Source organism: Rhinolophus hipposideros, assembly GCF_964194185.1.
Source record: "Rhinolophus hipposideros genome assembly, chromosome: 16".
Taxonomy (NCBI): domain Eukaryota; kingdom Metazoa; phylum Chordata; class Mammalia; order Chiroptera; family Rhinolophidae; genus Rhinolophus; species Rhinolophus hipposideros.
Genome location: NC_138062.1, coordinates 39,698,189 through 39,723,639, shown reverse-complemented (window position 1 = coordinate 39,723,639; position 25,451 = coordinate 39,698,189). Strand labels below are relative to the sequence as shown.

At 52.5% G+C, this 25,451-nt stretch overlaps 3 protein-coding genes across 3 annotated transcripts; 1 reads left to right on the top strand and 2 right to left on the bottom strand.

The window, feature by feature from the left end:
• Positions 1–950: 950 nt before the first annotated feature.
• S1PR2 (sphingosine-1-phosphate receptor 2) lies at positions 951–8,270 on the bottom strand. Its single transcript, XM_081076953.1, has 2 exons — positions 8,132–8,270; positions 951–3,442 (listed from the first exon to the last, which is right to left on the bottom strand). Exon 2 carries the CDS (start codon positions 3,398–3,400, stop codon positions 2,342–2,344), a length of 1,059 nt encoding a protein of 352 aa, XP_080933079.1. The 5' UTR covers positions 3,401–3,442; positions 8,132–8,270; the 3' UTR covers positions 951–2,341.
• Positions 8,271–10,449: 2,179 nt separating this feature from the next.
• On the bottom strand, positions 10,450–18,157 carry LOC308509645 (uncharacterized protein; the record flags this gene model as incomplete). The annotated part of the gene is made up of 2 exons (XM_081077948.1): positions 10,450–12,779; positions 17,952–18,157. The coding sequence occupies 2 exons, from the start codon at positions 18,155–18,157 to the stop codon at positions 12,557–12,559; spliced, it is 429 nt and encodes a 142-aa protein (XP_080934074.1). The 3' UTR covers positions 10,450–12,556.
• On the top strand, positions 17,952–25,214 carry MRPL4 (mitochondrial ribosomal protein L4). The gene is made up of 9 exons (XM_081077947.1): positions 17,952–18,276; positions 18,360–18,426; positions 18,506–18,656; positions 20,347–20,398; positions 21,365–21,482; positions 22,349–22,455; positions 22,560–22,669; positions 22,746–22,822; positions 24,356–25,214. Exons 1-9 carry the CDS (start codon positions 18,220–18,222, stop codon positions 24,499–24,501), a joined length of 885 nt encoding a protein of 294 aa, XP_080934073.1. The 5' UTR covers positions 17,952–18,219; the 3' UTR covers positions 24,502–25,214.
• Positions 25,215–25,451: the final 237 nt, after the last annotated feature.

Sequence of the window (25,451 nt, the reverse complement as noted above, 5' to 3'; positions counted from 1 at the left end):
CTCTTCCTCCTCCCAATCTCAGCTAGGGCTCAGGTTTCCAAACAGAGGTTGTCTCTGAACTGCTGAAGGAAGGGGAATTCCAATGGGGGTGCAGGCCTCTCAGCCTCATGGTTGCGGCCTGTCTCCCTCACTCCTCTTACATTGGCTGCCCTCATATTTGTGCTGGTCTTGCTGGGTGAGACTTCGGCTTGGGGCCCTGGGTTCCCAAAGCTCCAGGTCTTCAAAGGAGACACTGAGCCCCGTGCCTCTGGGCAAAGAAGTGGGGTGTTACCCTGGACCCACCCCCAGCTTCATCCCATCTGGGCTTCTCCTGGTTCTGGGTGGGGCTGGCAGCCCATACTTCCGTGGCAAAGAGGGGGGTTGAGGATCCTTTTTCTGACCCAGTGGTGCAGCTGGCAGGTTCCTGAGTTAGCCCACCTGAGTTCAAATCCAAACAGGTGCTGCCCTAAAGGGCTGTGTGACTGAGCAGCTCACTTAACTTCTCTGAACCCACATCTCCATGAGAGTAATAGTAACTCTCACCTCCTAAGGATTCACATCTTCATACCTGGAAAGTGCTTGATGAAGGTCAGCCATTCCTCTGGGGAATACTGAGTTTTGGAGGCCCATCTGGACCCATGTTCCCTAAGATCTCTCCAGCTCCTGGGGAGGGACATGTACTTGGGATGGAGGAGGAGGCCCCCACCACCCACCAGCTCTCTTTGAAGGAAAGCAGGGAGACCTTGCACAACTGCCCTGGGGAAAGGCCAGCGTTGACCCCGTTTTCTCAGAAGACACTGCAGTCTTGGCCTGGGCAGAGCTGGGGGGTACAGAATGGGAACGCTGGCAAAGGGTGAGTTGCCTGGGCAGCGGCCACCCTCCCCTGTCCCATCTGCCCTCAGTCATAGGGCCCTAATGAGGGAACTGCCACCTTAAGCCTGAAAAGAAAACAAAAAGAGAAATCAGACAGAGAAATTGAACAATTTATTGGCCTGTGCCTGGTCTGTCATGGGAGGGGGGTTATCTGGGGAGCCAAATGACGGGAGACAAGCCCCCAACTGGCTACTTGCCCCCCAGATAGCACCCCCAACCTTTGCATTCACAAGAAATCATTTTGATGCATGAGGTTTCTTTCCACGAGGTGAGCTGCAGCCCAACTCTCAAGTGAGGAGATGAGCTAGAGATTACTAAGGGGTCTGTGGGGGACCGGACCCCTCTTTGGCAGCTTCAACACAGACATAAGACAAAATAACATCCATTCTGGGGAAAAGTGGTAAGAGCAGGGGTCACAGGCACCACACATGTGTACACTCAGACACACATGGACACTGACAGACACACATAAATATACATTTGTACCGCAATGACCTTTCCACGTATCCACAGGATTTATCCAAGTCCTTCTGAGGCAGGTTAGGGGAGAGACCCCTACAAATGTCCTCGGCACCCCCACCACCTGCTCCATTCAATTCAACGTGAAATGAGGCACAGTGGGTTCAAGGCTGCCTTGCCTTAGGAGATCTGGTACCTTGGCTGGGGCTGGAGGTGAGTATAACTTGGGGGTGGTTGTTTTTGGTGGGTGGGAGCTTCCTGGAAAACAGTTCCCCCAGACCTTTCTCAAGTTCTACCCTGTGCCACTGAAAGACCCAGAGACCTCCTCAGCACCCAGACTGGTTTTTCTAGCCCTTGGTGATTCCTCTGCACCCCAAATAATGCAATTGGCCAATGAGGTCTGAGAACGGGATTCAGCCCCACCCCACCCCACCCCACATTCACCTCGTGGTTTCCTGGTATCTTGTGGAGTAAGAGGAAAGGGAAGAAATAGCCAAAGTGGCAGCTGGTAAAATTTGGGGAAGCTGTGGATTTGGGCCCAGGGAACCATTAGCTGGGACTGCCCAGATGGCCAGGGAGGAGGCCTCCAGCCCCTTAGGGCAGTGGTTCTAGAGAAGTGGACTGAGGTTGCCAGGAAAAGGTGGCAAGGAGGTTAAATTCAAAGAGGGAAGTTTGGCACAGAGTGGACAGTTGTGAAATGAAATTCTTTGTACCAGGTTGTAAATTGCTCCTGCCCCGAGCTCTCGAGTGCCTGCCTGCTGTCACCCCGGCCTTTCCAGGTCCCCCAGACCTTCCAGGATCCAGTTCTGAAGGAGTCACACAAGTGACTGGCCTCCAGGACCCTGCTGCAGCTCTGCCACCCGACTGGTCGATGCCTCAGCCGGCCATCCCAGGTGTGAAATATTTTCAGTATCACCCAGGTCTGTGGAGTGGGTCCTCTTGCTTGGGAGCCTCACATCTCTGTCCAAGGTCACCCAGCGCCTCTCCGCAGAGCGCTCTGCCATGGCCTGGTTGTCAGCCCACTTGGTCCTCAAACCATTGTGTTGCCCTCCAGAATTGTGGGTGACGTGGGCATGTGGGTGCCCCTCTCCAGGGAGCTAGAGCTGCGTAGGGGCAGGAGGCGGCGGCCCGGGGTCCCGCCCCGCCGTCCTGGCACCCCTGCTGCCCGCCGCCAGCACTGCAGTGGCCGCAGTACCTCCCGCCGCAGATCCCGGCTACGCCACGTGTAGATGACAGGGTTGAGCAGCGAATTGAGGGTGGCGAAGGCAAAGAAGTACTGGGCCTTATAGAGGATAGGGCAGGAGCGCACGGGACAGGCATAGTCCAGGAGGAGGATACTAAAGGCGGGCAGCCAGCAGACAATGAAGACACCTAACACAATGGTGACCGTCTTGAGCAGGGCCAGTGTCTGGGGGCCAGCCACGTCGGCTTGACTGGAGCGGACCACACAGTAAATACGGACATACAGAGCTACGATGGCCAATAGGATGACAGAGAAGATGGTCACCACACAGAGCACGTAGTGCTTGGCATAGAGGGGCAGCACGGTGGAGCAGGCCTCGAGGTTGCCCAGGCAGTTCCAGCCAAGGATGGGCAGGCCCCCAAGAGTCAGTGAGATGAGCCATGAGGCCGCGATGAGCAACAGCATGCGGCAGCTCTTGTTGCTGCCGTAGAGCTTGACCTTGGCAATGGCCACATGCCGCTCAATGGCAATGGCCAGGAGGCTGAAGACAGAGGCAGAGAGCGTGATGAAGGCTGAGCCCTCACGGGCGAACCACTGCACAGGTGTCAGCGTTAATGTGATAGAGCCTGACAGCGAGGTATTGGCTATGAAGGCCACACCCGCCAGCAGGTCTGAAGCAGCCAGATTGCCCAGGAACAGGTACATGGCCGAGTGGAACTTGCTGTTGCGAGCGACTGCGATAAGCACCAGCAGGTTCTCCACCACGATGGCACAGCACAGGATGATGATGAAGGCCGAGGCCACCTGGCGGGAGGGTGGGTCCTCCGTGCTCAGCACCTCCTTGGTGTAATTATAGTGCTCCTGAACCTTGTTGGGGTTTAGGTACTCCGAATACAGGCTGCCCATGGTGGGGCTCAGTGGCCGGCTGGGGCCATGGGGCTGTCAGATCTGCAGGGAGAAAAGACAGACAGACAGACAGACAGACAGACAGACAGATAAGTCAGTGCTGTGGCTGCTGCCGGGGCTCTGACTTTGGACAGCTGAGTTTCAAGTCCCAGCTCCATCACTCCTCAGCGAGTGGCCACATGAAGTCAGAATTATCGTGATCTGTGCTTTACAGATGGGAAACCCAGAGAAGTCAATTCACTTTCCCAAAATCTCAAAGCTAATAAGTGGCAGAGCCAAAGAGATCCGCTCCAAAGTCTCTATAACCTCTAGGCTACACTGTCTCTCAGAAGCTCCCCCAAATAGCATGAAGGCTACAAAGCGGACTTTAGAAACCTTGCCCACCTACCCAGAGAGCAAGCTGTGGGCAGAAACTGGTGGGCTTGCCTCTTCCTGAATACACTGGAGCCTTGGGCAGCAAGCTGCCTGCCAACCTGGGTCAGAAAGCATTGCTGATAGCACCAACCCCAGCTCATTACCACCCACTGCCCTAGATTTCAGGCTGGGTCTAAGCCTTGAAGACATGGGTGCTCCCAAGAGAAGGTCTTGGGGAGACACCAGGGTGGCCCTGAGGTTTGAGCGTCCTAGAGGTCACATCGTCTTCAAGGGAATCCAGGATTCAACCTCACTCCACCTCTGACATGCTGTGGGACCTTGGTCAAGTCATTTGACTGCAGCCTTAACGTCCTCATCTGTGCAATGGGGAGAAGAAAGCCCATTTCCTAGGCGTGATAGGGAATCCTGTTAAACGATGGATGAGGTACCCTTAGCACATAGCAAGCTCTCAATAAATATTATTACCTCCCCTCTTACTGCCACACACTACTCTGGACTAGTGACCTCCACCCAGTCTTTTGGGAGGGGATGTTGACTGAGCCAGGCAAGAATCCCAACAGCCTGTTCTCATCAGCACCATCTAGGCCTGCCCTTGGACAGAGGGTCCCAGCGGGATGGGCAGACGCTGGCACCCCCTCCCCAACCAGGATGAAATCCAGATGTGAGGCCCCTGGAACAAACAGGGTGGAGTCCTTACTCCCTAGTCACATCCGGTGTGGGGAAGGCTAGGAGGGGATGATGGGATGAGGGAGCCACAGGAGACCCGTCTGGGAGGTCCTGGCTGGGAGGATGGGGCAGCTGCGCTGAAATCATGTGAATTATGAGGGGGTGTGCAGCCCCGCAGGGAGGAGGGCTGGTATTTGTTTCCATTAAAGCCTGAGTCACCCCCCCCCAAGGAAAATTGAGCCGTGGGGGGAGGGGGCGGGAAGAGGCGCGTGGGCAGAGAGGATGAGAGGCGGACATCATGGCCTCCCTCCAGCTTGGAGGGGGTGTTCTCAGAGGAGCTAGTGCAGTGTCTGCTTTTCAGGAGGGGAGCTAGGTGGAAGCTCCAGCCATTAGCTAAGTGGGGGAGGGGAGCCACGGGAAGAGACTTCCCCAGGCTCCTGGAAACCAGCCTTGCAAGGACCATGTGTGCACCAAGAGCCGCGTTCCAGAAAAGGCTGGTTAGGCCAGTTCCTAGTGAGCCCGGGAGTGATGGGGGGGCTTCCGGGGTCGCTCAGCCATCTCTGTCCCCTGGCCTAACCGAGGCAGCTGCTCCCCCTGGATGAAGGGGCATCCGTCCTAGTTAAGGAACAGAGAAGGGCTTGTGCGCATCCCCAAGGGCTGCCGCCCCGCCCAAATCACCACACAGAGGCCCCTTTTGTTCCCCTGCTGGACAGACAGGGCCTCGGGCGCCCTGATGCCCTCTGCCTGCTGCAGCCACCAGGAGCTGGCTTGGCCCAGGCGTGGCCGTACCAGAAAGGCCTCTGGCCGAAAGAGTCCGCACCCTGATTGGCTCATTTTCAATCCCAGAGCATCGAGCAATTCGTCTATTGGCCTGAGCTTTCCATTTGTGAAGTCTGATTGACCCATTTGGGGGCGCTCTAACGCTAGTACTGCTAATCTGGTCCTGTCTAGGCATCTGGAGCTCGCTTCTGGAGAATTAAGACTGCGGATGTCCCAGAGGAGAATTTGAACCACGGCCTGACCTCACACCCGACCAAACACCCCCATGCTGCCCTGGCCTACTGAGCCCCTCCTGGGGTTTAAAATTGAGAATCAAGGACCATCACAGGCCTGGAAAGCACCCTTGTTAGTGGGGCAAGAAGCCCAGGGCGTGTACCATGGCCACCACCCTCTCCAGTCTGGCAGCCAAGAAAAAGATTTATGGCTGCTTCCTGGAGAAATAAGAAATGGATTCAGCCTTCAAACCCCAGGGACGGACCAAAAAGTCTGTCTTCTTCCCTGGGGGAGTAAGACTGGGGCAAAGCACCCTCACTTTCTGCAGCCAAGGAGGCTGTCAAGGCATCCTCAGAAGGAGGGGTGGCTCTACTAGTTGGAGAAGGGAAAACAGGCCCACACTCTCATCTTCTCCACTAGGACATTGCTAAACTGGGAGCTTGAGGCAGGTTGGTACTTCCCACAAAGAGGAAGCCTGCCTAAAGGTTGGGGAGGGCAGAGTCACCCCCAGGCAAATGCAGGCCTTGCTTGCTTCCCCTCCCTGTGTCAGGCTCCCAGGCCTGGCTGCACACAGGGCCTGTCTCCCGTTCATCTTCACCAAGGCAGTCCTGACTCCTCCCTAAAGGCTTAGTAGAGGTCACTGGACTCAGAACCAGGAATTGTCAGGCCTGAAATGGAGAGAGAGGGTCAAGTGACAGGGTTTTGAGGGAAGGGAAGAGAGACAGATCAAGACTGCTTAGGGGGAGATTAGGAGAGAGGAAGACAGGAGGAAGCTCAGTGGCTTCCAAGAGCTCCTCCCCCAAGCTCCACTGAGGCAGGCGCTGTGGCTAGGGTTCCCACTGGTCACACACTGATCCCATGCTACTTGCCCTAAGGCAGCCCCCCACCCTTTCTTTTGGTTTCCCTTCAGGCCCCCCTGTACACTGCCATTCTCCACACAGCAGCCAGGGGGGGTGCTTTTTTAAAGCTCCAATGTACCACTCTTCAGCTCTAAATTCCTCCGTGGCTCCCCACTGCCCCAAATGGCCCTGCCCTACCCACTCAGGCTCCTCCAGCTCTCCCCAAAGGTCACTCCACTCCAAACACACTGGACACCTCAGAGCCTTTGCCCCTGTTGTTCCTCTATCTGGCATGCCCTTCCCCCAAATCCTTAAATGACTGCCTCCTCATCTTTCAAGATTCAGTTTTAAGGTCACTTGCTCTGATCACCAGTCTACCATAGCTGCCTTCTCCATGCCCTTTCTATCACAGCATCTTGATTTGTTACCTTCACAGCACTTGGCAATTTTGAAAATTACATTGTACAATATTTCTAGTTTTCTGTCTGGCTTCCACAGTAGAATGTAAGTGTTGGAGGCCAGCAACCAACTCCATTTTCAACCCCTTTGGAATGATGCCTAGCATACAGAAGGTGCTCAGAAAACATGTGGGATGAATGGATGAATGGGATGAATGGATGAATGTATGGATGGATGAATGAATGAATGAATGCATGCATGCATGCATACAGGAATGAATGAGGCCTCAGTGGGCCTCGGAAGGGGGCGGCTTCTAAACTTAGCCCAGCCCCAATCAACCCAAAGGAGGCTGGAGGCACCCTTGGTCTGATGGCAGGCCCCCCTACCAGGGGGAGCCCAGAGCATCCTGGAGACAGAACCCGCCCCCACCCTAGGGGCACAGTCTCGGTCTCCTTATCTGGCCGTGGAATGCGCGGTATCCACACTCCAGGCCGCTGGGCCCGGATCCACACTCCAAACAGTTGAGCCCGCGCCTCCTCTCTCCCGCGACAGCCGCAAGCTAGGAACCTCCACATCTCCAAGCGGGTTGGGGGATTCCTCTCTGTCCCACCCAGAACACCTCCTGGATATTCCCAGAGGATTTGGAGAGTGTGGTGGGGGAGATCCCAGCCGCAGCTGCAACGCGAATGCCCCACGCGCACCAAGTAGGGTACCCAGGAGCACCTGACTAGGGTAAAGTCGGGGGGAAGGGGTGGAAATCCCCGGGTGAGTCAACTCGTGCCGGAGATGGGGGCGAGGTCCCAACGCTCTGCTGGGTCCGTGACCCACCGGGGTCCGTGCCACGCACGTCGGCACCCACGGCCCATCCCCGGGCCCCAGAGTAAAGAGGAGGCGCCGCAGCCACGCAGTCCTGTTCCCTTTCCTTCCATAACAAAGCCACGCCCCCATGGGGGGACTGAAGAAGACGAACTATTCGAGGAAACTGAGGCAGAGACCCAGACAAGCAGGTAGTGGGCGACTGCCCTTCTCGGGCCCCGCCCCTTGGCTTGGAGGCTCCTCGGCGCGCGGCACCTTTTGCCCACGTCCAACTGGAGTCAGCTAGGAGGGGCGCCCTACACCCCCAACACACTGCCCAAACCCGGGACCCCAGGCACGCCGTCCGGCCTCCAGGCTTCGGCCGAAAACGCTCGGATTCCGCCTACTCCTCGGCGCCAACTTCCTGCCGCTGGGGAAGGCGGAGAGCGCAGTCTGGGGGTTCGCGGCCGGCCGAGGAAGTGAAGATCGCCAGGAGTCGTGGAGAGGGCGCACGATGACCACTCCCTCAGTGCAGCAGGAGCACGGCAGCGCTTGCGCGCCCTGGTGTGCCCGGACCCTCAGCCAGCGCCCCCCCAGCTCCGATACGGGGACCTCGGAGGACCTGGCCCGCCCTTTCTGTCTCCCACTCGCCACGCACGCTCACCTGGTTTGGCTGGCCCGGGTCCCTGCCCTGACCAGAGGGGCTTTGGCGTCTGCGCCCCCGGGACGGCCGCGGCTAGGGCTGGGGCTGCCCGCCGGGCTCGGCTGCGTCCCGGGGCTCAGGACCCGGTACGCCGGGGGGGGGGGGGGGGGCGGAGAGAGGCGCCGCCTCGGCCCCCCACTCGCCCCGCCCTCGTCTCCTCCCCTTTCCGGCTGCAGAGGCAATGAATTCCAGATGTGGCCTGCTTGCCCCGGCGTGCTTGGGGGCCGGCGGGGGAGGTTCTCGGGTCCCTTTGTCCACCCCCCCACCTTCCGCCCTGCCCCTCCCAGCCGCCTCCCGTGAGAACCGGCTGGCGCATGACATCACGCAGCCCCGTGACTTTACGTCGCTCCTGACCAGGTGGCCTAAAACAGCTGTCTCCAAGTACAGATATCGTCTTGGCCCATCCCTGAGACCCTAGAATTGGAGGAGAGCACGGGATCCCCTTTATTTACTCAACAAGGAGCCCTGAAGCTTCTACTATGTGTCAACGCAGCAAATAGGCATTAACCATCTACTCTGTGTTCATTTAAAAAACAAAGTTCCAACCATGTGCCAGGCCCTGCCCCAAAGACAGAACTGGTTTTTGCTTCGATAGTAAGTATCCCAGAATTCAAGTGCTGCCTCCTCTCTTCTAGAAGATTGGGCGCACCCAACATCCTATCCTGCCTTTGCCGGTGGCTGTCCCGCCCTCTCTGCGGTGGCCCTGCAGGCCCAGGTTGCACCCTGCCTTCCTAGTTGGGACCAATTTGCTATGGGGTTCTTCAGATTTCCCCCTCTTTCCCTCATTCAGCCTTTGAGGAGGAAACTATTTGTGAAAACACATACATAATCCGCTTATATGTTTATTTACCAAATAAATGAAGTATCTGCTATGTGCCACACACTGTTCTAAAGGCTGGAGACACATCAGGGAACAAAACAGGTAAAATACCCTGTGTGCGGTAGAGCTAATGTTCTACTGGTTGTGCACAGAATATCCAGAATATTGCAGGAAGAAGAAATTGGTAAATTTCCTGGGAGAGGAACTGAAAGATAGATAGGGGAAAGGGCATGGGACGAAGGCCGCTTTCATTCTATGAATCCTTTGTACCTTTTGACTTTTGTAACATGTGCGTACATGCTATATTCCAACAATAAATTAAATTTAAAATTAGGCCTGCTCCATGCCCAGACAGTACAGTAAAAAGGAGGGAGAGGGTAGGTGCACTCTTCTGTATGTTTACTATACTTCAAAAAAGCAAACCAATGAAAAATGGCACCTGTACCCCCCATGTTCACTGTGACATTATTTATAACAGACAAGATATGGAAACAAGTGTTCCTTAATGGATGAATGGATAAAGAAGATATGATATATATGTATATTTTTCCATATATAAAATACATAATAATGAAATACCAGTCAGCCTTAAAAAAAAAAGGAAATCCTGTCATTTGTGAAAACATGGGTGGACCTTGAGGGCATTATGCTAAGTGAAATAAGCCACAGAGAAAGACAAATAGTGCACAGTGTCACTTGTATATGCAATCTAAAAAAGAAAATCAAACTCACAGAAACAGAGCAGGAAAGTGTTTGCCAGGGGCTGAGGTGGGGGAAACGGAGAGGGTGGTAAAATGGTACAAGCTTTCAGCAATCAGATGGATAAGGTCTGAGAATCTAGTGTGAAACATGGTGACTATGGTTTATAATACTGTGTGACATAATTGAAATTTGCTGAGAGTAGAACTGAAATGTTCTCACACACAAACCCCCACAGATAAATATATGAGGTGATGGACGTGTTAATTCACTCAATGGGAGGAATCTTTTAGAATGCATACGTATATCAAATCACCACAAAGTGCACTTTAAATAACATTTTATATGACAATTTTAGATGTCAATATACCTCAATAAAGCTGAAATTAAACAAACAAAAATTTAAAGCTGCTTGATACCCAGACAATGCAACCAATAAAAAGAAGTGAGAAGGTAAGTGTACTCTTCTGAATATATATTATACTTCATAGTGTTGAAAAGCAAAATGATGAAAAAGGGAATTAAAATGGATCCCTTTATGCCTATTAAAAAATTAAAATGGAGTCGTCTTGTATGTACTAATGTGAAACTGCCTTCAACATGTTAAATTGAGAAAAGCACACTACAGACCAGTTTGCATTGTTTGCCTGCACTTCTGGTTATATTTATAAGGGCTGTATAAATACACACACATTTGCTTGGTGGCTCACAGGCCATCTCTGGGAGATGCATGAGATACCAGTCACAGTGGTTACCCTCAGGGAGGGGAACTAGGGGGGCAGGGGAACAGGTGAGAAGTCCCCAGACTTTTCATGGGTTACCGTGGTGGGGACTTTGAAATTTTTAGCTCATGTTACCAATTCAAAAAATTTGCAAAGACATTAAAAATGAAACAAAAGGTAATAAATCACCAGACTTCTAGTTGTAAAACCGTTTCTGTAATAATAGTAATCAGTAATATGAATAATATAAAAAACAATAACATTGTTAATAAAGTATCAATATTATTATTCAACATACCAATATTAACAAATTTACATTAAGAATAAACATCCTTACATTATTAATAAAGAATGTATATTAAAATCAATAGATTAATGCTACACATATGTATGCAGCATATATATTCACCTAATGCACAACGTATAATGCTCAGTGCTGGCTCTCGTGGTGCCTTGGTTTCTGCCATGCAAAGCTAACAGTCTGATGCAGGAGACAGTGAAGAAACCAGAGAGTTCTAACAGAGGGCAGCAGGGCTTTGATGCAGAGATAAGAAAAGAAAAGTCAGACAGCCACTTTGCTCCTTTTCCAGAGCCAGATTCCAGTGTCCATGCAGTTCCGGGCTAGCTCTTGGGGTCCACTCGGACTTCGGCAAAATCTCACTGAATCTTCTGCCAAGTGAACTGTGTTGCCTGTGCAGCCTCTAGAAACCAGGTGTTCAACCCACAGGGGACAAGACACAGAAAAAACTGGGGCTTCTCCTTGCTATCGAGCGGAAATCTCAGCCTTCTGTAGAGACCTGAAGCCTGGGGAGGAAGTGCCCCCCCCAACTTGCCTGGGCTGGCTCAGCAGTTTGCCATCCCCCCAGGGACCTGGGGGTGGGGGTGACATCAAGGCCACAGACATATCCGGCGTCTGTTAGGGGGACCCTGGCTCCTAGACATGGTGATGTCCTCAGGGACATAAAGATACACCCACAAGCAACTTCCGCCCCCCTCTTCTCCCCTCCCTCCCCACTTCTGGGGCAACACGAAGTCTCTGCCAGGTCAGCTGAGGGAATGGGCTGGATAACTGGAAAATACTAGAGGCCTAGACTTCCTGATAGTCTGGCAGCATCAAGGGGAAAGCTGGGCCCTGCTCTAGGGGGACCCGAGTGAGAAAACAGTGGAAGAAGGAAACAGAGCCCTTCTCTTGGGGAGCTCCCAGGAAGAGGAAAGAGAGATGACAGAAGAGGCCTTCACTAATTATAGGGCTACTGACAATAATGGCTAACGCTCACGCGACTCACACTGCACGGGGTGCGGCTCTACGAATCCTCACAGCCCTAGGAGGTGGGGAATATTATTATCATCGTCTCATTGTTTTAAATAGACTTTATTTTTAGGACAACTTTAGGTTCACAGCCAAACTAAGTAGAAAGTACAGTGATTTCCCTCCCATGGCCCCTCTGCCCTCACACAAGCATAGCCTTCCCCCACTATCAACATAGCATCAGAGACGTGCATTTGTTATACTTGATGAACTTAACATTGACAGATCACCGTCACCCCAAGTCCAGAGTCACTGCAGTTCACTCTTGGTGTTGTACATTCTGCAGGTTTGGACAACTGTAGAATGACATGTATCCACCATTATAGTCTCATAACAGAGTAGTTTCACTGCCCTAAAAATCCTCCGTGCTCCAGCTATTCATCCCTCTCTCCCCCTGAATCCCTGGCAACCCCTGATCTTTTTACTGTCTCCACAGTTTTGCCTTTTCCCACCAATCTATGTTCAAGATGAAGAAACTGAGACACACAGTAGTGTGGGGATTTGAACTCTTTCATCCCATCCTCATCCCAGGCCAGATGCAGTGACCCCCGTCCCTACTCCAGCAGGTCAGGATAGAAGGGTGATACTTACAACGCAGGACGACATGGGTCATTGGTGAGATGTGCAACATTCTCTATAATCCAGGTGAGGGGAACCCCCTGATCTCTGATCCTACCCCACCCCAAATTTTGTGAACTCCCCCAAATCAATGAGGCCCAGGCCTATCCTTCATTCTACCTAGGCCTCCACTTTCCTCCCACCCCACAGCTCTTGGCTTCTGGCAGGAGAAACTGCATAAAAAGAAGTGTCTGAGACAGGTCCCAACTTTCTGATCATCAACCCGGCACTGGGGGAAGGGGCCCCAGCTGCAGAGAAGCTTTCCAGATGCTGATCTTGGCAGGCGGTGGAGCTGCAGCCGCCTCCTCTCCTCCATCCATGGGCTTGGGGCCCACTTTCAGCTTCAAGGATGGGCTGGGGAGGCCCCCAGTGGAGGCCATCCCCTGCCACGTCTGCACCAGATGCAGTCTTGGCCCTTCCATCCTGGGAAGGGTGGGCTCTCTGTTCCAGATAACAGAGATACGCAAAGTTAGAGAAGAGGGAAAGACCAGAGGCCCAGTTCTCAGCAAGCTCCCGACCCAGTATAATAGAAACAGCTGACACATATACACTGTGCCTGTTACTGTCTAAAAGCTTTGCAAATATCAACTCATGAAAAGCTCATAGCGGCTGCCTTAACCAGGGAATGAATAGAAAAACTGCAGTCCATTCTTACACAGACCACTCAGGAATCTATTTGGAACCACTAGTTCCAAAAGGAAAAAGCTAGTAATATATAATAACACGGATGAATATCTAATGCATTATAACAAGGGAAAGAAGCCAGACACAAAGGGCTACATGGTGCATGATTCCATTTCTATGACGTTCTAGAAAAGGCCAAACTATAGGGATGGTGACCAGAGCAGTGGTTGGCAGGGCCTGGGGTTGGGGAAGGATTTGACTACAGAAGAGCATGGGGGAACTTCTGGGTGATGCAACCATTTTATATATTGATCGTGGTGGTGGTTATGCAACTACATATGTTCGTAGAAACTTGTAGAACTATACACTGAAAAGAGAAGACTTTATTGTGTCTTAAAACAAAAACAAACAAACAAAATCCCTCACAGCTGTCTTACATCAGGAAAACAGAGGTACCTCAAACGGAGGGGATTTAATAATTTAGAAATTATTAGCACATAGGGAGGCTGTGTCCAATGGGAGATGCTACCAGGAGCAGTTGGGAAGAAACATCCTGGCTTTTCTTATCCTCCTGCCTTCCAATCTACCGTTGGCCTACCATTGGTGAAGTGTGGGCAGAAGCCAGTGGACAATGAAAATATTTTGTGCAGGGGTCAGCCTGTATCCATGAGGCAAGGGCAGGGCAGGGAATGGGTGATCTAAGGACACAAAGACTTAAGCCGGCACAAACGATGTGAGGTAGGGGCAATTTTACCCTATTTTACAGAGGAGGAAACTGAGGCCCAGCAAACCCATGTGCCTTGCCCAGAGGTTCAAGCCCTGAGGAGGAAGGTCTGAATCTCTGCTAAGATCTGGCTGGAGGACTGGTTCTGTGCCTTTTTTTGCTCCAAGCCCCCAATGCAGATGAACCAAGGGGAACTAAAAGGGAATGGAAACGGCTATGCAAATCAGGCCCATCCCCAGGGGCTTGGGGGAGGGTTGCCTCAATGGGAGACTCCTCCTCCTCCCCTGCTTGGCAGTTGCCCACAAACTGAGCTGCAAACACACAGCAGATGTTTTGGCAGTTGATAGGGAGAACTTCAGACAGGTCAGAGACTCCCCATCAAGCCTGCACTCACACTCAGCTCCTCCTATCTGAGGGCTACCCCGAATATTCCAACCTTGACCTCTGGCCTTTGTGAAAACATTTGCACAGTGATGAGGGACTAGGAAAGGTTAGATGCTGGGGGCCTTCCAGCTTCTAAAGTGTGTGCCCTAAATTGCTATCATGCCTGTGGCCAGCAGAGATCCTCTGTGGGCCCAAAGGCTGATGCTGGCCCCATGCCACTGGGGACAGAGGTCACCTGCAGTTGATCTAAGGAGTAGGCTGGACACATCAACCTTTGACCTTCACCTAGGCATGGGCCAAAATGGTCAAACTTTGAGCCTTGCAGTGTGCAGATCTTGAGGTCATCACCTCTCTTGCATTAAAGCTCATAATCGATATGCTGGGAGAGGGGGAACTCTGTGCAAAGTACTTTCTCTACATTCCATGTGTTCAATTACTGTTTATGAGAACCCATTGGGACCCTTAGCAATGGGGACCAGCAGTGAAAGAAACAAAGAACACTGTCATCCAGGAACTGATGTTCTAGTGAGGGAGACAGACAAGCATCAGGAAAATAAGAACATCATGTCATCTGTTAGAAGGTGGTGAAAGTTCTGGAAACTAATGACACCAGGAAGGCAGATGAGGAAAGTGAGGGTACCAAGAGAACAATGATTTTAGACCCAGGGTCTCCAGAGGTCACATTTGAGCAAAGACCTGAAAGAGGGCAGGGAGTGATCCAGGCAGAAGGAATGACACGTGCAAAGGCCCTGAGGCTGGCATGGGATTGACAGGTCTGATGAGAAGTCTACTGTGGCAGAAACCACAGAGTGACAGGGGCAGGCGGTAAGGGCAGGTGGGCTACAGGACTTGTGGGCTGTAGTGAAAACTCTGGCTTTTGCGTTAAGTGAAACGGGAGGTATGGAGAGTTCTGAGCAGATTAGGGATGTGATCTAACTCCTGTTTATAAGCTCCCTCTGTGGGAGGAAAAGGACAGTGGGGAGTGAGGACGAAAGGAAGGAGAACTCGGATCTACTACACAGCTCAGTAGGGGAGGGTTTGTGTGTGTCCCGTTTAACAGTTCGTAGACCAAATTCTGAGAGCTAACCACTCGCCCACAGACACACAGCCAATTAACAGCATCGTCTGGATTTGAACCTGTGTCTATGTGACTCCAGCACCATTGGATAAATAATTATTTCTTGGGTATCTTATGTGCCCGTGACTTCAGGATGATAGAGACTTTAGACCGAGAAGACAAACGGAGGGCTTTCTCTGCTTCTGGTAATAGAGTGAAGGAAATGACTCAAGAAACAGGTATTGGGGCCAGCAAGGTGGCTCAGTTGGTTGAAGTGCAGGCTCTCAACCATACGGTTTGCTGGTTGGACTCCTCAAATCCTGCAAGGGATGGTGGGCTCCATCCCCCGCAACTAAGATTGGATACAGCGCCGGAGCTGAGCTGCCCCTGAGCTCCCAGGTGGCTCAGTTGGTTGGAGCGCATCCTCTCAACCACAAGGTTGCAGGTTTAACTCCCTCCAAGGGATGGTGGGCTGTGCCCCCTGCAACTAACAATGGCAACTGGACCTGGAGCTGAGCTGTGCCCTCCACAACTAAGATTGAAAGGACAACAACTTGACTTGGAAAAACTCCTGGAAGTACACACTGTTCCTCAATAAAGTCCTGTTCCACTTCCCCAATAAAATCTAAAAAAAAAAAAAGGGAAAAAAAGAAACATGTATTGAGGCCCTACTGTGTTACAAGCACTAGACTGGGTGCTGGGACTACAGCAGAGAACAAACAGGAGCAAAATTTCTACACTCTAATGAAGGAGATAGACAAAAAGCATTAAAAAATGGGAAATTATACGGGATGTTAGAAGATAAATACTGATGGGGAAAAAAATAGGGCAGGATGAGGGAGTCAAAAGGGCCAGGGGTGGGGAATGCAATTTTAAACAGTGTGGTCAGGACAGGCTTTTTGGAGGAGATGACGTTTGAGCAAAGAATTAAAGGAGGTGAGGGATTAAGTCATGTGAAGCTCTGGGAAAAGTATGTTCCAGGCTGAAGGAACAACAGCATGGAATTTTAAACACACATCCACAATTATTATTGCAGGGATATTTTTGCAAAGGCCCTGAGATGGGTTCAACATAAATGAATGAGTTAACGAATAAAGCATGTGGCCATCAGAAAAGTCCAGCCATCCCGGGCCCCACTACACTCTCCCTACATCTGGACTTTGCGACTTGTTCCCTCAGCCTGGAACACATTTTCTTCTCTGGACAAAGTCCTGATGGACCCTCAATCCTTAGCTTTCAGGTTACAGCTTCAGGGAAGCTCAACTCTGTCAACTCTGAGGCTCTCGTCCCCACCCATTATGAGTTCTTCCTCTGGGTTCCCACAGACCCTGAAGACCTTCCCTATTCTGATCCCTCAGCCTTCTTCACTGGACTGTATCTCAAGGGTATCTACTGGATTTACCCCAGCAATACACAGTAGGTACCTAATAAATTATTAACCAACCAAAATGCTGTTCCCTCATTCATCACATAAAATAAGAACTCCCTGGCACAGGACAGATTTCTAAATCTGCCTGTAAAATCATAAACTGGTTCTGAGAGGAGACACACCGCTGGTTGTAGTGGTGGCTTCTGGGAGAGGAACAGGGGTGGGGGTGCAGGGAAGGGAACTGGGGGGTGCAGGGGACAGAGGTTGGAGAATGCAGGTTTTTCACTCTAGTTATCTTTTTGTAGTTTTTGAAAATTTCTTTACCGGGTGTGTGAATTATCTATGCAAACATAAAATGAATAAATAAAATTCTACAGAATAAAGGATTAAACGACCTTTTTAAATTGCAAAGAGTGTGGAATTTTAAACACACATCCACAGTTATTCTTGCAGGGATAGAATACACAATGAAATACGTTGTAAATTTTCGGTAACAGTTTTTATAAATATCCATATATTATATATCAGATGGCAAAAAAAAAAAAAAGCCCCTATCTTTAGCATATCATTCAAATCCTCCAGGGGCCACCCCTATCCCTACCTTGGCTCTTGACTCGCTTTGATGACAAAACTCACATTTAATAATAATAATAATAATAATAATAATAGTAATAATAGTAATGTTAGGTATAAGTTTTGTGCCAGGCATGACACGCTTCGTCTTCAGTATTTCATCGAAGTCTCATAACCACCCATTTTCCAGCTAAGAAAACTGAGGTTGGCCCCAGACCACGTTCTGGGCCCCTGAGCTCTGGCCAGACAGAACACACCTCCAGGTGATCAAGCCTGACCCGGCGAGGAAGGCTGCTATGAGCGCGTGGCGCCCCCTGGAGGTCATGCAGGGAACGTGGCAAAGACCCTAAAAATGAGCATTTGGATTTCTGTTGAGGGGGTGGGCAACAAGCGTGCAATCCAGGATCCGTGGACTCAACACCTCGCTCTGTCCTCGGAGAGCCCTGGCAGAACCCTGGCCTGGGGAGCGAGGGAGACACAGACCTAATCTGAGGGGATTAAGGGGGACATGGCCTTGCCCTGGGGGATCTAAGCGGATAGCCACGGTCCGGCACTCCCAAACCTGAAAGCGTTCTGTGTGAGATAGGGCCCTGCACTTCAACAAACAAAAAACCACTTTATTGGATAGAGAAAAACCACCTTGGAGAGTCTTGTAGGCTGGATGGGAGCGAGAGCAGGAGGGCGAGGCTGAAACAAACAGCGTAACACTTACTGGTCATATTCCCTTAGGTGTCCGCCTCAGACCCGCCCAGCCATGGGCGGGCCACGTTCCCAGACTCAGCGCCCATAGCTGACTGAGGGGCGTGCCCTCTGGGCAGGGAAGGTCTTCTAGGCTGGACTCCTCCCAGGCTCTGGGACGCGACCCGATAGGGCGAGACTTACGGGGGGCGGGCTGCTTGTTGTAGGATCGCATCCCCAGGTGTCTCCGAGGGTCCGTTAGGCCAGAGGTGGAAACTGAGGTCTGGGGGTTGGCCTTTGGATGGTGGTGGGGGCACGCTGGGCCGGGTCCCGTCGTCATCACTCTCGCAAGCTCCCCCGTCTGGCCCCGAGTCCGCGCGGAGCCGGCAGCACCGCGTGCGTGACGTCATCGCGCGGCGCCGAGCGAGTCTAGAGCGAGCCTGGACCTCCCCGCGTGGGGAGCTGCCCCGCGATGCTGCAGCTACTCCGGGCAGGGGCGCGCGCCTGCCTTCGGCCCATCGGCGGCCGGGTGAGGCCGGGAACTGGGGGTAGGCTCGGAGGACAAAGGTTGGTTGGTCCAGGGTCGTCTCTCACTCTTGTCCACCATTGCAGGGCCTGAACGCGCTGGCGGAAGAGGCAGGGCCGCATCTGGAGAAGCCGGAGGCGTCGGCTAGAGCGGGTGAGGTTGCCGGGGACGCCCCAGGAGGGTCGGCGACCGGGAGTTCTGACCCTTGTCGCTGACCTCCCAATTGCTTCAGGTCCCCAGGCACTGGTGCTGCATAAGAGCGACCTCCCGGTCCCCGTGCACCGGCGTCCAGTGCAGGCCTGGGTCGAGTCCCTGCGGGGTTATGAGCAGGAGCGTGTGGGTCTGGCCGAGCTGCACCCTGACGTTTTCTCCACGGCGCCCAGGTGAAGGGGAGTTGAAATGGTGAAATGGGTGGCGGAGGGACGAGGAACGCCGGTTTAGGAATCAGGATGACCTGGGCTTGAGACTCAGTTTCTCTACGTGTCAAAGGGGATGATGGTTTTCCTGCTGTAGAATTGTGTGAGGTTGAGAGCTGAGAGGTAGCATTCTCTCCGGGTTAAGGATGCAAAACCTTTGGGTTCCAGTCCTGCCTTTTCCCTTTGGGGTTTACCATCTCCATTCTGTCAAACTTTGAGAGGTTGGTGTGATGATTAAATGAGTTAATTCTGGCACATAATAAATTCTATAGAAATGTTGATTATTGTTGTTGTGATTGGTTTTTGCAAAAACTGTCATTAACAATGTCTAAATATTTTCTATGTGCCTGACACAGACTATTTGCATTTTGGTGAACTATGTCTCATAGCAACCCTAGGAAGAAGAGGTTCTGTTATCCTTATCTTGCAGATAAGGAAACTGAACACAGACAGGTTAAGAAATTTGCCCAAGGTCACACAGCTGGTAAGCTTTACGGCCAGGATCTCAACCTTTGTGGCCAACTCCCAGGACTGGGTTATTGCTTGCCAATGTGTATGATGCCTCTCATGTGCATGGTGTCTGGCAAATAATAAGTGCTATTAATTCATTGCAGTTATTTGTGTGGTTTGCCCCTGCCATTACAGAGCACCAGTGTAGTAGAGGGTGACAAAAAAATTAGAACACAATATAGATATATTTTTTTAAATATCTGAAGCACTTATTATGTGCCAGATTCCATTCTAGGTGTAGTGAATGAGCACTGATGTTGTTTACAGTCTAGAGCAGGGGTCAGCAAACTTTTTCTGTAAAGGGCCAGATAGTAAATATTTTAGGCTTTGCAGACTATAATGTCTCTGTGGCAACTCTTCATCTCTGCTAATGCAGTGCAAAAGCAGCCATAGACAGTATGTAAACAAATGAGCATGGTTGTGTTCCAATAAAACATTTACAAAAAGAGGCAGCAGGCCGGATTTGGCCTACTACCCATAGTTTGCAAACCCCTGGCAGACTGCCGTGGCAGCCATGTCCAATGTAGGCACATAATATGAGTAGCCACATAATAATGTAACTTAAAATTCTTCTGGTAGCCACATTTTTTAAAAAATAGGAAGAAACAAGTGAGATTGAGTTCAATAATGTATTTTATTTAACCTGATATATTTAAAATACTGTCATTTCAGCATGTGGCACTGGTCACATTTTAGGTGTTAAGTAGCTACACATGTGCCCAGTGTCTACCATATGGGGCAGTGAAGGGCTAGAGAGGCAAACCACTTCGTAAAGAAGGTGGCATTAAGTAATGGTAGGAAAAAAGTAAGGTGAGAAGGCGGAAGGGGTGGCTCTCTCTTTCGCAAAGGCGCTCCTCTGGGAGATACTGTTTGGGCTGAGACCTGTAGGCTGAGAAGGAACCAGCCAGGGAAAGAGCATTTCAGGCAGAGGGAACAGCAAGTGCAAAGGTGTGGAGGCCAGACTCCATTTCATAGAATGGAATGGATTGGAGCCAGAGTGCTGTTAGCTGGGTTCGGAGAGGGGCAGATGCACATCACACAGGGCCCTGGACATGGAAGGCAGGAGCCTGGGTTTTCACCTAACGTGGTTGAGGCCATGGGAGGGTTTTACGTGGAGGCAGACCTCTCATGTCTCCTTCCTCCACAGGTTGGATATCTTGCACCAGGTTGCTATCTGGCAGAAGAACTTCAGGAGAATTGTGAGTGTCCCGAGTGGGGTGAGGTGGGGAGAAGGAGGCAGAGGAAGCTTGGTGTGCTGGGCTCAGGCCCTCTTCTCTCTCCCGAACCATTCACTGATGGGTCACTTGCCAGGCATTTTCTGAACATCCTCTGTGCACTGGGCATTGTGCTAGTGGACGAGACAGGCAAGATCCCTGCCCTCATGAAGCTATCTTGTTGGAGAGGGAAATGTGAATCAAGTAGTCATATCTATAAATAAAAGTATAATGAGGGAAGTTGTCCCACAGAAAGGGGCATTCACCCTCAGGTGTGCAGCAGGAGCTAACTCGATAAAGGGAGTAATGGGGCTGGAGTGGAGGTAGTAGGAATAGCACATGCAAAGGCCCTGTGGCAAGGACCAAAAACAGCCCAGTGTGACCATAGAGGTCAGCAAGAACAGTGGTGAGGACTTTGGATTTTATGCCAAGAGCATTGAAGAAGCGGTTATCAATCAGGGTCTCTGCCTTCCATCTGCCCACCTCAGAAGTCCAGCGAGCCCTCCCCTCTGCCCACACCCTGGCTCCTGGTTGTTCTGGGAATGAAGTCATCAGCCTGGCATTGGAAGTCCCTCATGATCCCCGACCTGCACCTCTCCCGAATTCTCGCCATGTCTTTCCCCATGCCCCATCTTCCTTTTAGATGCAGCCGCATTAAAATCATTCCCAAAATACTGAGCAGCTATGGTATACCAGGCAGCAGAGCCCCTCACATTCTGAGGCTGACATTCTGGAGTGGAGGAGGGAACTCTTGAATTCTTTATCCTTCCTGCCCTCCAGAAGTGATCTGTGCTTGTCACAATGGAACCCCAATCTCTGTACCTCCTGTTGGGCTCCCTAGCAGCAGACCCTGTCCGCCCAGGTTGCTGCTATATCCTTGGGTCACGTGCCTTTTGGCTGCGATGATATCTGCCTCATGAACTTGACCCCCTCCTCACTTTGCGCCCACAGAGCTATGCCAAGACCAAGACTAGGGCTGAGGTGCGGGGTGGTGGCCGGAAGCCCTGGCCACAGAAAGGCAGTGGGCGTGCAAGACATGGCAGTATCCGCTCCCCGATCTGGCGAGGAGGTAAGCACGCAGGGCAAGGCGGGGGCTGTGGGTTAACACAGGGTCTGGTGTTTCTTCGCACACATGGCATGTTGTCTCTTCTGTCCCATTCCCTCCACCTTATCAGCCTTCCTGGGCAGGGGCAGCACGACTCAGGCCGCTATAGACCTCACTGCCCACATGCGAGCAGAGATCTAAGAGTCATCTACTTTTCCCCATTTCCACCACCCACCACCCCAGCAGTTCTGGTCTTGGCCTCTCTCCTTAAGACCGCTTCCCAGCTCCTGCAGCTTTTTAAAGAAGTCTGAGCTTCTTACCTTGGCATTCCAGACACTGGTGGTTGCAGACCCCTCCTCTTGGTCCTCTTCACATCCTCTGTGACCAAGTAGCACTGACTCCCATTTGCCTGGCCAACTCCTGTCATCTTTCTGATGTTTTGGGGCCATACCTCCTCCAAGAAGCCCTCCCTGACCTTCTTTGGGTCCTCCGCCCCCCACAACCCCTGTGCTGTCCTTCCTAGCTCTGATTCCCTCTAATGCAAGCCTCTGTCTGAATATGAACAGCATGCGGCAGGGATCCTGTCCCTCTTGTTCCCTGCTGCACTTCCAGGGCCTAGCAGAGGTTGGACACACAAGTAGACAGTCGTCACTCAGGGTTTGATGGCTGAGGAAATGGAGACTCAAGGAGGTGAAGTCACCTGTGCTAGGTGATGCCCAACGCAGCCTCTCCTATACAGCCCTACCTGAGGCTCTGCCCTCTTTGATGGAGTTCAGCCTGGCTGCTGGCAGCCTCCCTACCCCCACCCCCCACATCAGCCACTGAGGCAAATTTCTGACCTCCAAGCCCAGCTGGGGCTCTCACCTGTTCACACACCTCTGTCCCTGCAGGAGGCGTTGCCCACGGCCCCCGCGGCCCCACAAGCTACTACTACATGCTGCCCATGAAATTGCGGGTGCAGGGCCTCAAGGTGGCGCTGACCATCAAGCTGGCCCAGGTAGAGCCCCAACCCCACTGTCGCCACCAGGGTCCTGGGGTGTGGGCTGGGAGCTATGGGGCTGGGGGAGAGGGTCGCAGACCACCTGTCCTGTCCTCCCACAGGACGACCTGCACATTGTGGACTCCCTGGAGCTGCCGACGGAAGACCCCCAGTACCTGACAGAGCTGGCCCGCTACCGCCGCTGGGGGGATTCCGTGCTGCTGGTGGACTTGTGAGGGTGTGGGGTAGACGGGGGGAGGGGCTGAGCTCCATCCTCTGCAGGGCTCACCTCCTGGCCTCTGTTTCAGAGCACATGAGGACATGCCTCAGAACGTCGTGGCAGCCACCTCCAGGCTCAAGACTTTCAACCTGATCCCAGCTGTCGGTGAGTGAAGGACTCCGGTCCATCCCCAGGGCCCTAGATAGAGAGTACACGGGCCAGTTCAAATCCTGAATCTGCCTCTCCGTCACACCCACAGTCACTGGCCTTGGGCAATGGTCACACCCTACCCCCACCCCCGACCCTCAACTGGCCCAAACAGAGCATCAGAAGAATGATAATCTTTCTTTCTTTTTTCTCCCCTTCTTACACCTCCCCACCCCCCACTCCGGCTCAAGCTGTTGTTTCTCAGTCTAGTTGTGTAGGACACAGCTCCCTGGCCCATGCTGGTGTTATGATCCTTGTGCTCTCCCTGGCTGAGGCAGTTGGTCACCGGTCGTCAGTGAGCTCTTGCCAGCTGCCAGCCACTCACGCTGGCACCGGCCGCTCACGGCAGCACACGGCATCCCACAGCAGTTTTTGCCAACCTCCAGCTGCTCATGGCAGCCCAGCTCCAGGGAGAGCCGTTCACAATCTTAGTAGAGTGCGCAGCTCACTGGCCCATGTGGGAATTGAACCAGTGACCTCAGCGTTAGGAGCACGGCGCTCCAACCACCTGAGCCACCGGGCCAGCCCCTGATATCTTTCTTAAATGCTCTGAGATTGCATCTGTCCAAGCTCAGGTCGCAGTGTGGGGCAGGAGTGAATGTGAGGGCCCATAGGCTTGTCCCCGCCTGGTTCCTCACTCAGAGAGGTGGAAAGATAAGATCAGGCATGTCACACCCGTCATCGCATTGACTGAGCCCCAGAGCTCTCTCCTGGCCTCCTCATTGCGTGTCTAGCTGCCTCCTGGACAGCTGTACGTGGGGGTCTCATAGGCATCTCTGTATCTCCTTCCTTCCAGTGGGTCAGGCCCCATAGCATGCCATCACCCTCCACTCCTCGGTCAGTTCACCAAGTCTCACCCAATCAACTGTCTTTAAACATATCCAGAATCCGGCCACCTCTTAGCACCTTGGGCCAGCCCCGGCTGGTTCCTGCCTGGACCAGTGAAGATGCCTCTGGCCTCAACCCCACAGTCTGTTCCCCCCACGGCAGCCAGAGGGCGCCTGTGAACACAGCTTGGTGCACATCCCTCTACCCACAACCCCACTGCACTGGGGAAAAGCCCAGGTCCTCCCTGAGGCCCACCAGATCCTACACGACCTCCCTGTCCTCTCCTTACCCTTCCCTTCTCCCCCCCTTGCTCACTAACGGCAGCCACACTGGCCACCCTCAGTACCTTGTGTTTATTCATCTGTTCTGTCTATAGTCTGTACCCACCCACTGGAGTGTGAGGTGGGAATCATGGCTGAGCAGAGGGCAGAATGCACAGCGTACGTGGGAGGCTCTCAGTCAGAAATTGACAGGCTGAGGACAGTCCTTTGCCCAGGGTCTCCAGCTGGTGAGCGGCTGAGGCCGGGTTTGAACCTAGGCCGTGGGGCTGATGACTACGCCAGCGCATGGTGTCTCTGCAAGGGGAGTGCATCTCGGAGTAGGGAAAAGGGCTGCAGATGTGGGGTGCAGCCCCGCTGACTACACCCCCCACCTGCCCCTCAGGCCTGAACGTGCACAGCATGCTGAAGCACCAGACGCTGGTCCTAACCCTGCAGACTGTGGCTTTCCTGGAGGAGAAGCTTCTCTGGCACGACTCACGCTATACACCCCTCTACCCCTTCCATCTGCCCTACTGTGACTTCCCCTGAACCCCCAGCCTGCACCCCCAGGGCCCATCAGCTGCCCTCCTTCCTGCACTGCTCTCCATGCCAGGTCCCTGCTCTGAGCCAGGCCAAGCCCCCGGTGGTTTGGGGGCCTTGCACCCACCCTGCAAGAGGAGCACTGCCCAGACCGCCCCTTTGCAGTCGGAGGCTGAGCTCATGAAGAGTGGCGCGCAGGTGTCATGACTGAAAAGGGGCAACTCGGCGGAGAGCCTGGCCATGCGCCTGTCCCAATTCTCTTTTCTATTTTTAAGATAAATTTTATTTTTTAATCACAGAGGAGAAATAGAAAAGCTTATTGCGATGTTGTGAATAATTCCGTCTGGCAAGTCGGGTTTTCTCCCCAGTGCTGAGCACGGTCAGCACCTCTCCTCAAGGGGCGACCTTAGCTCTGTGTATAGAAATGACCCAGCATCAGCTTCCCCAGGGTGAGGCAGGCTCCAGGAGCTCGCAGAGGAGCGTGGGTGCAGCCCATCCCTAGGAATCTGCTCCTGGCACCTCCTGGCCACGTCATCATGTACTCACATCCTTGGCGGCCTCTGTGGTCCCACTTCTTATGGTCCTTCAATCTGATGTGCAGGCTTGATTCCACAAGTAGGTCCCATGTGCAGACCTGAGCTTCCATCACAGTGATTTCCCCTGAGCACAGGCAGAATCAGTGTGGTCAATGACGAGTGAATAAACGTTTTTTTAAACACCAACCGGTACCTTAATTCTTGAGTCTGCTGATATCATTTGCCTCTCCCAAGTCAATTTATTTTTTTAAATCTGTTGGGGAATATTGGGGAACAGTGTGCTTTTCCAGGGCTCATCAGCTCCAAGTATTTGTCCTTCAATCTAGTTGTGGAGGGCGCAGCTCAGCTCCAAGTCCAGTTGCCGTTTTAAATCTTAGTTGCAGGGGGCTCAGCCCACCATCCTATGCGGGAATTGAACCAGCA

Excerpts from the sequence above, each read along its gene's own strand:
- S1PR2 (XM_081076953.1), bottom strand. The coding sequence starts at position 3,400 with ATGGGCAGCCTGTATTCGGAGTACCTAAACCCCAACAAGGTTCAGGAG.
- MRPL4 (XM_081077947.1), top strand. The coding sequence starts at position 18,220 with ATGCTGCAGCTACTCCGGGCAGGGGCGCGCGCCTGCCTTCGGCCCATC. Across the intron at positions 18,427-18,505 it reads GGAGGCGTCGGCTAGAGCGG|GTCCCCAGGCACTGGTGCTG; the intron begins GTGAGGTTGCCG and ends CAATTGCTTCAG. Across the intron at positions 22,670-22,745 it reads TCCGTGCTGCTGGTGGACTT|AGCACATGAGGACATGCCTC; the intron begins GTGAGGGTGTGG and ends CCTCTGTTTCAG.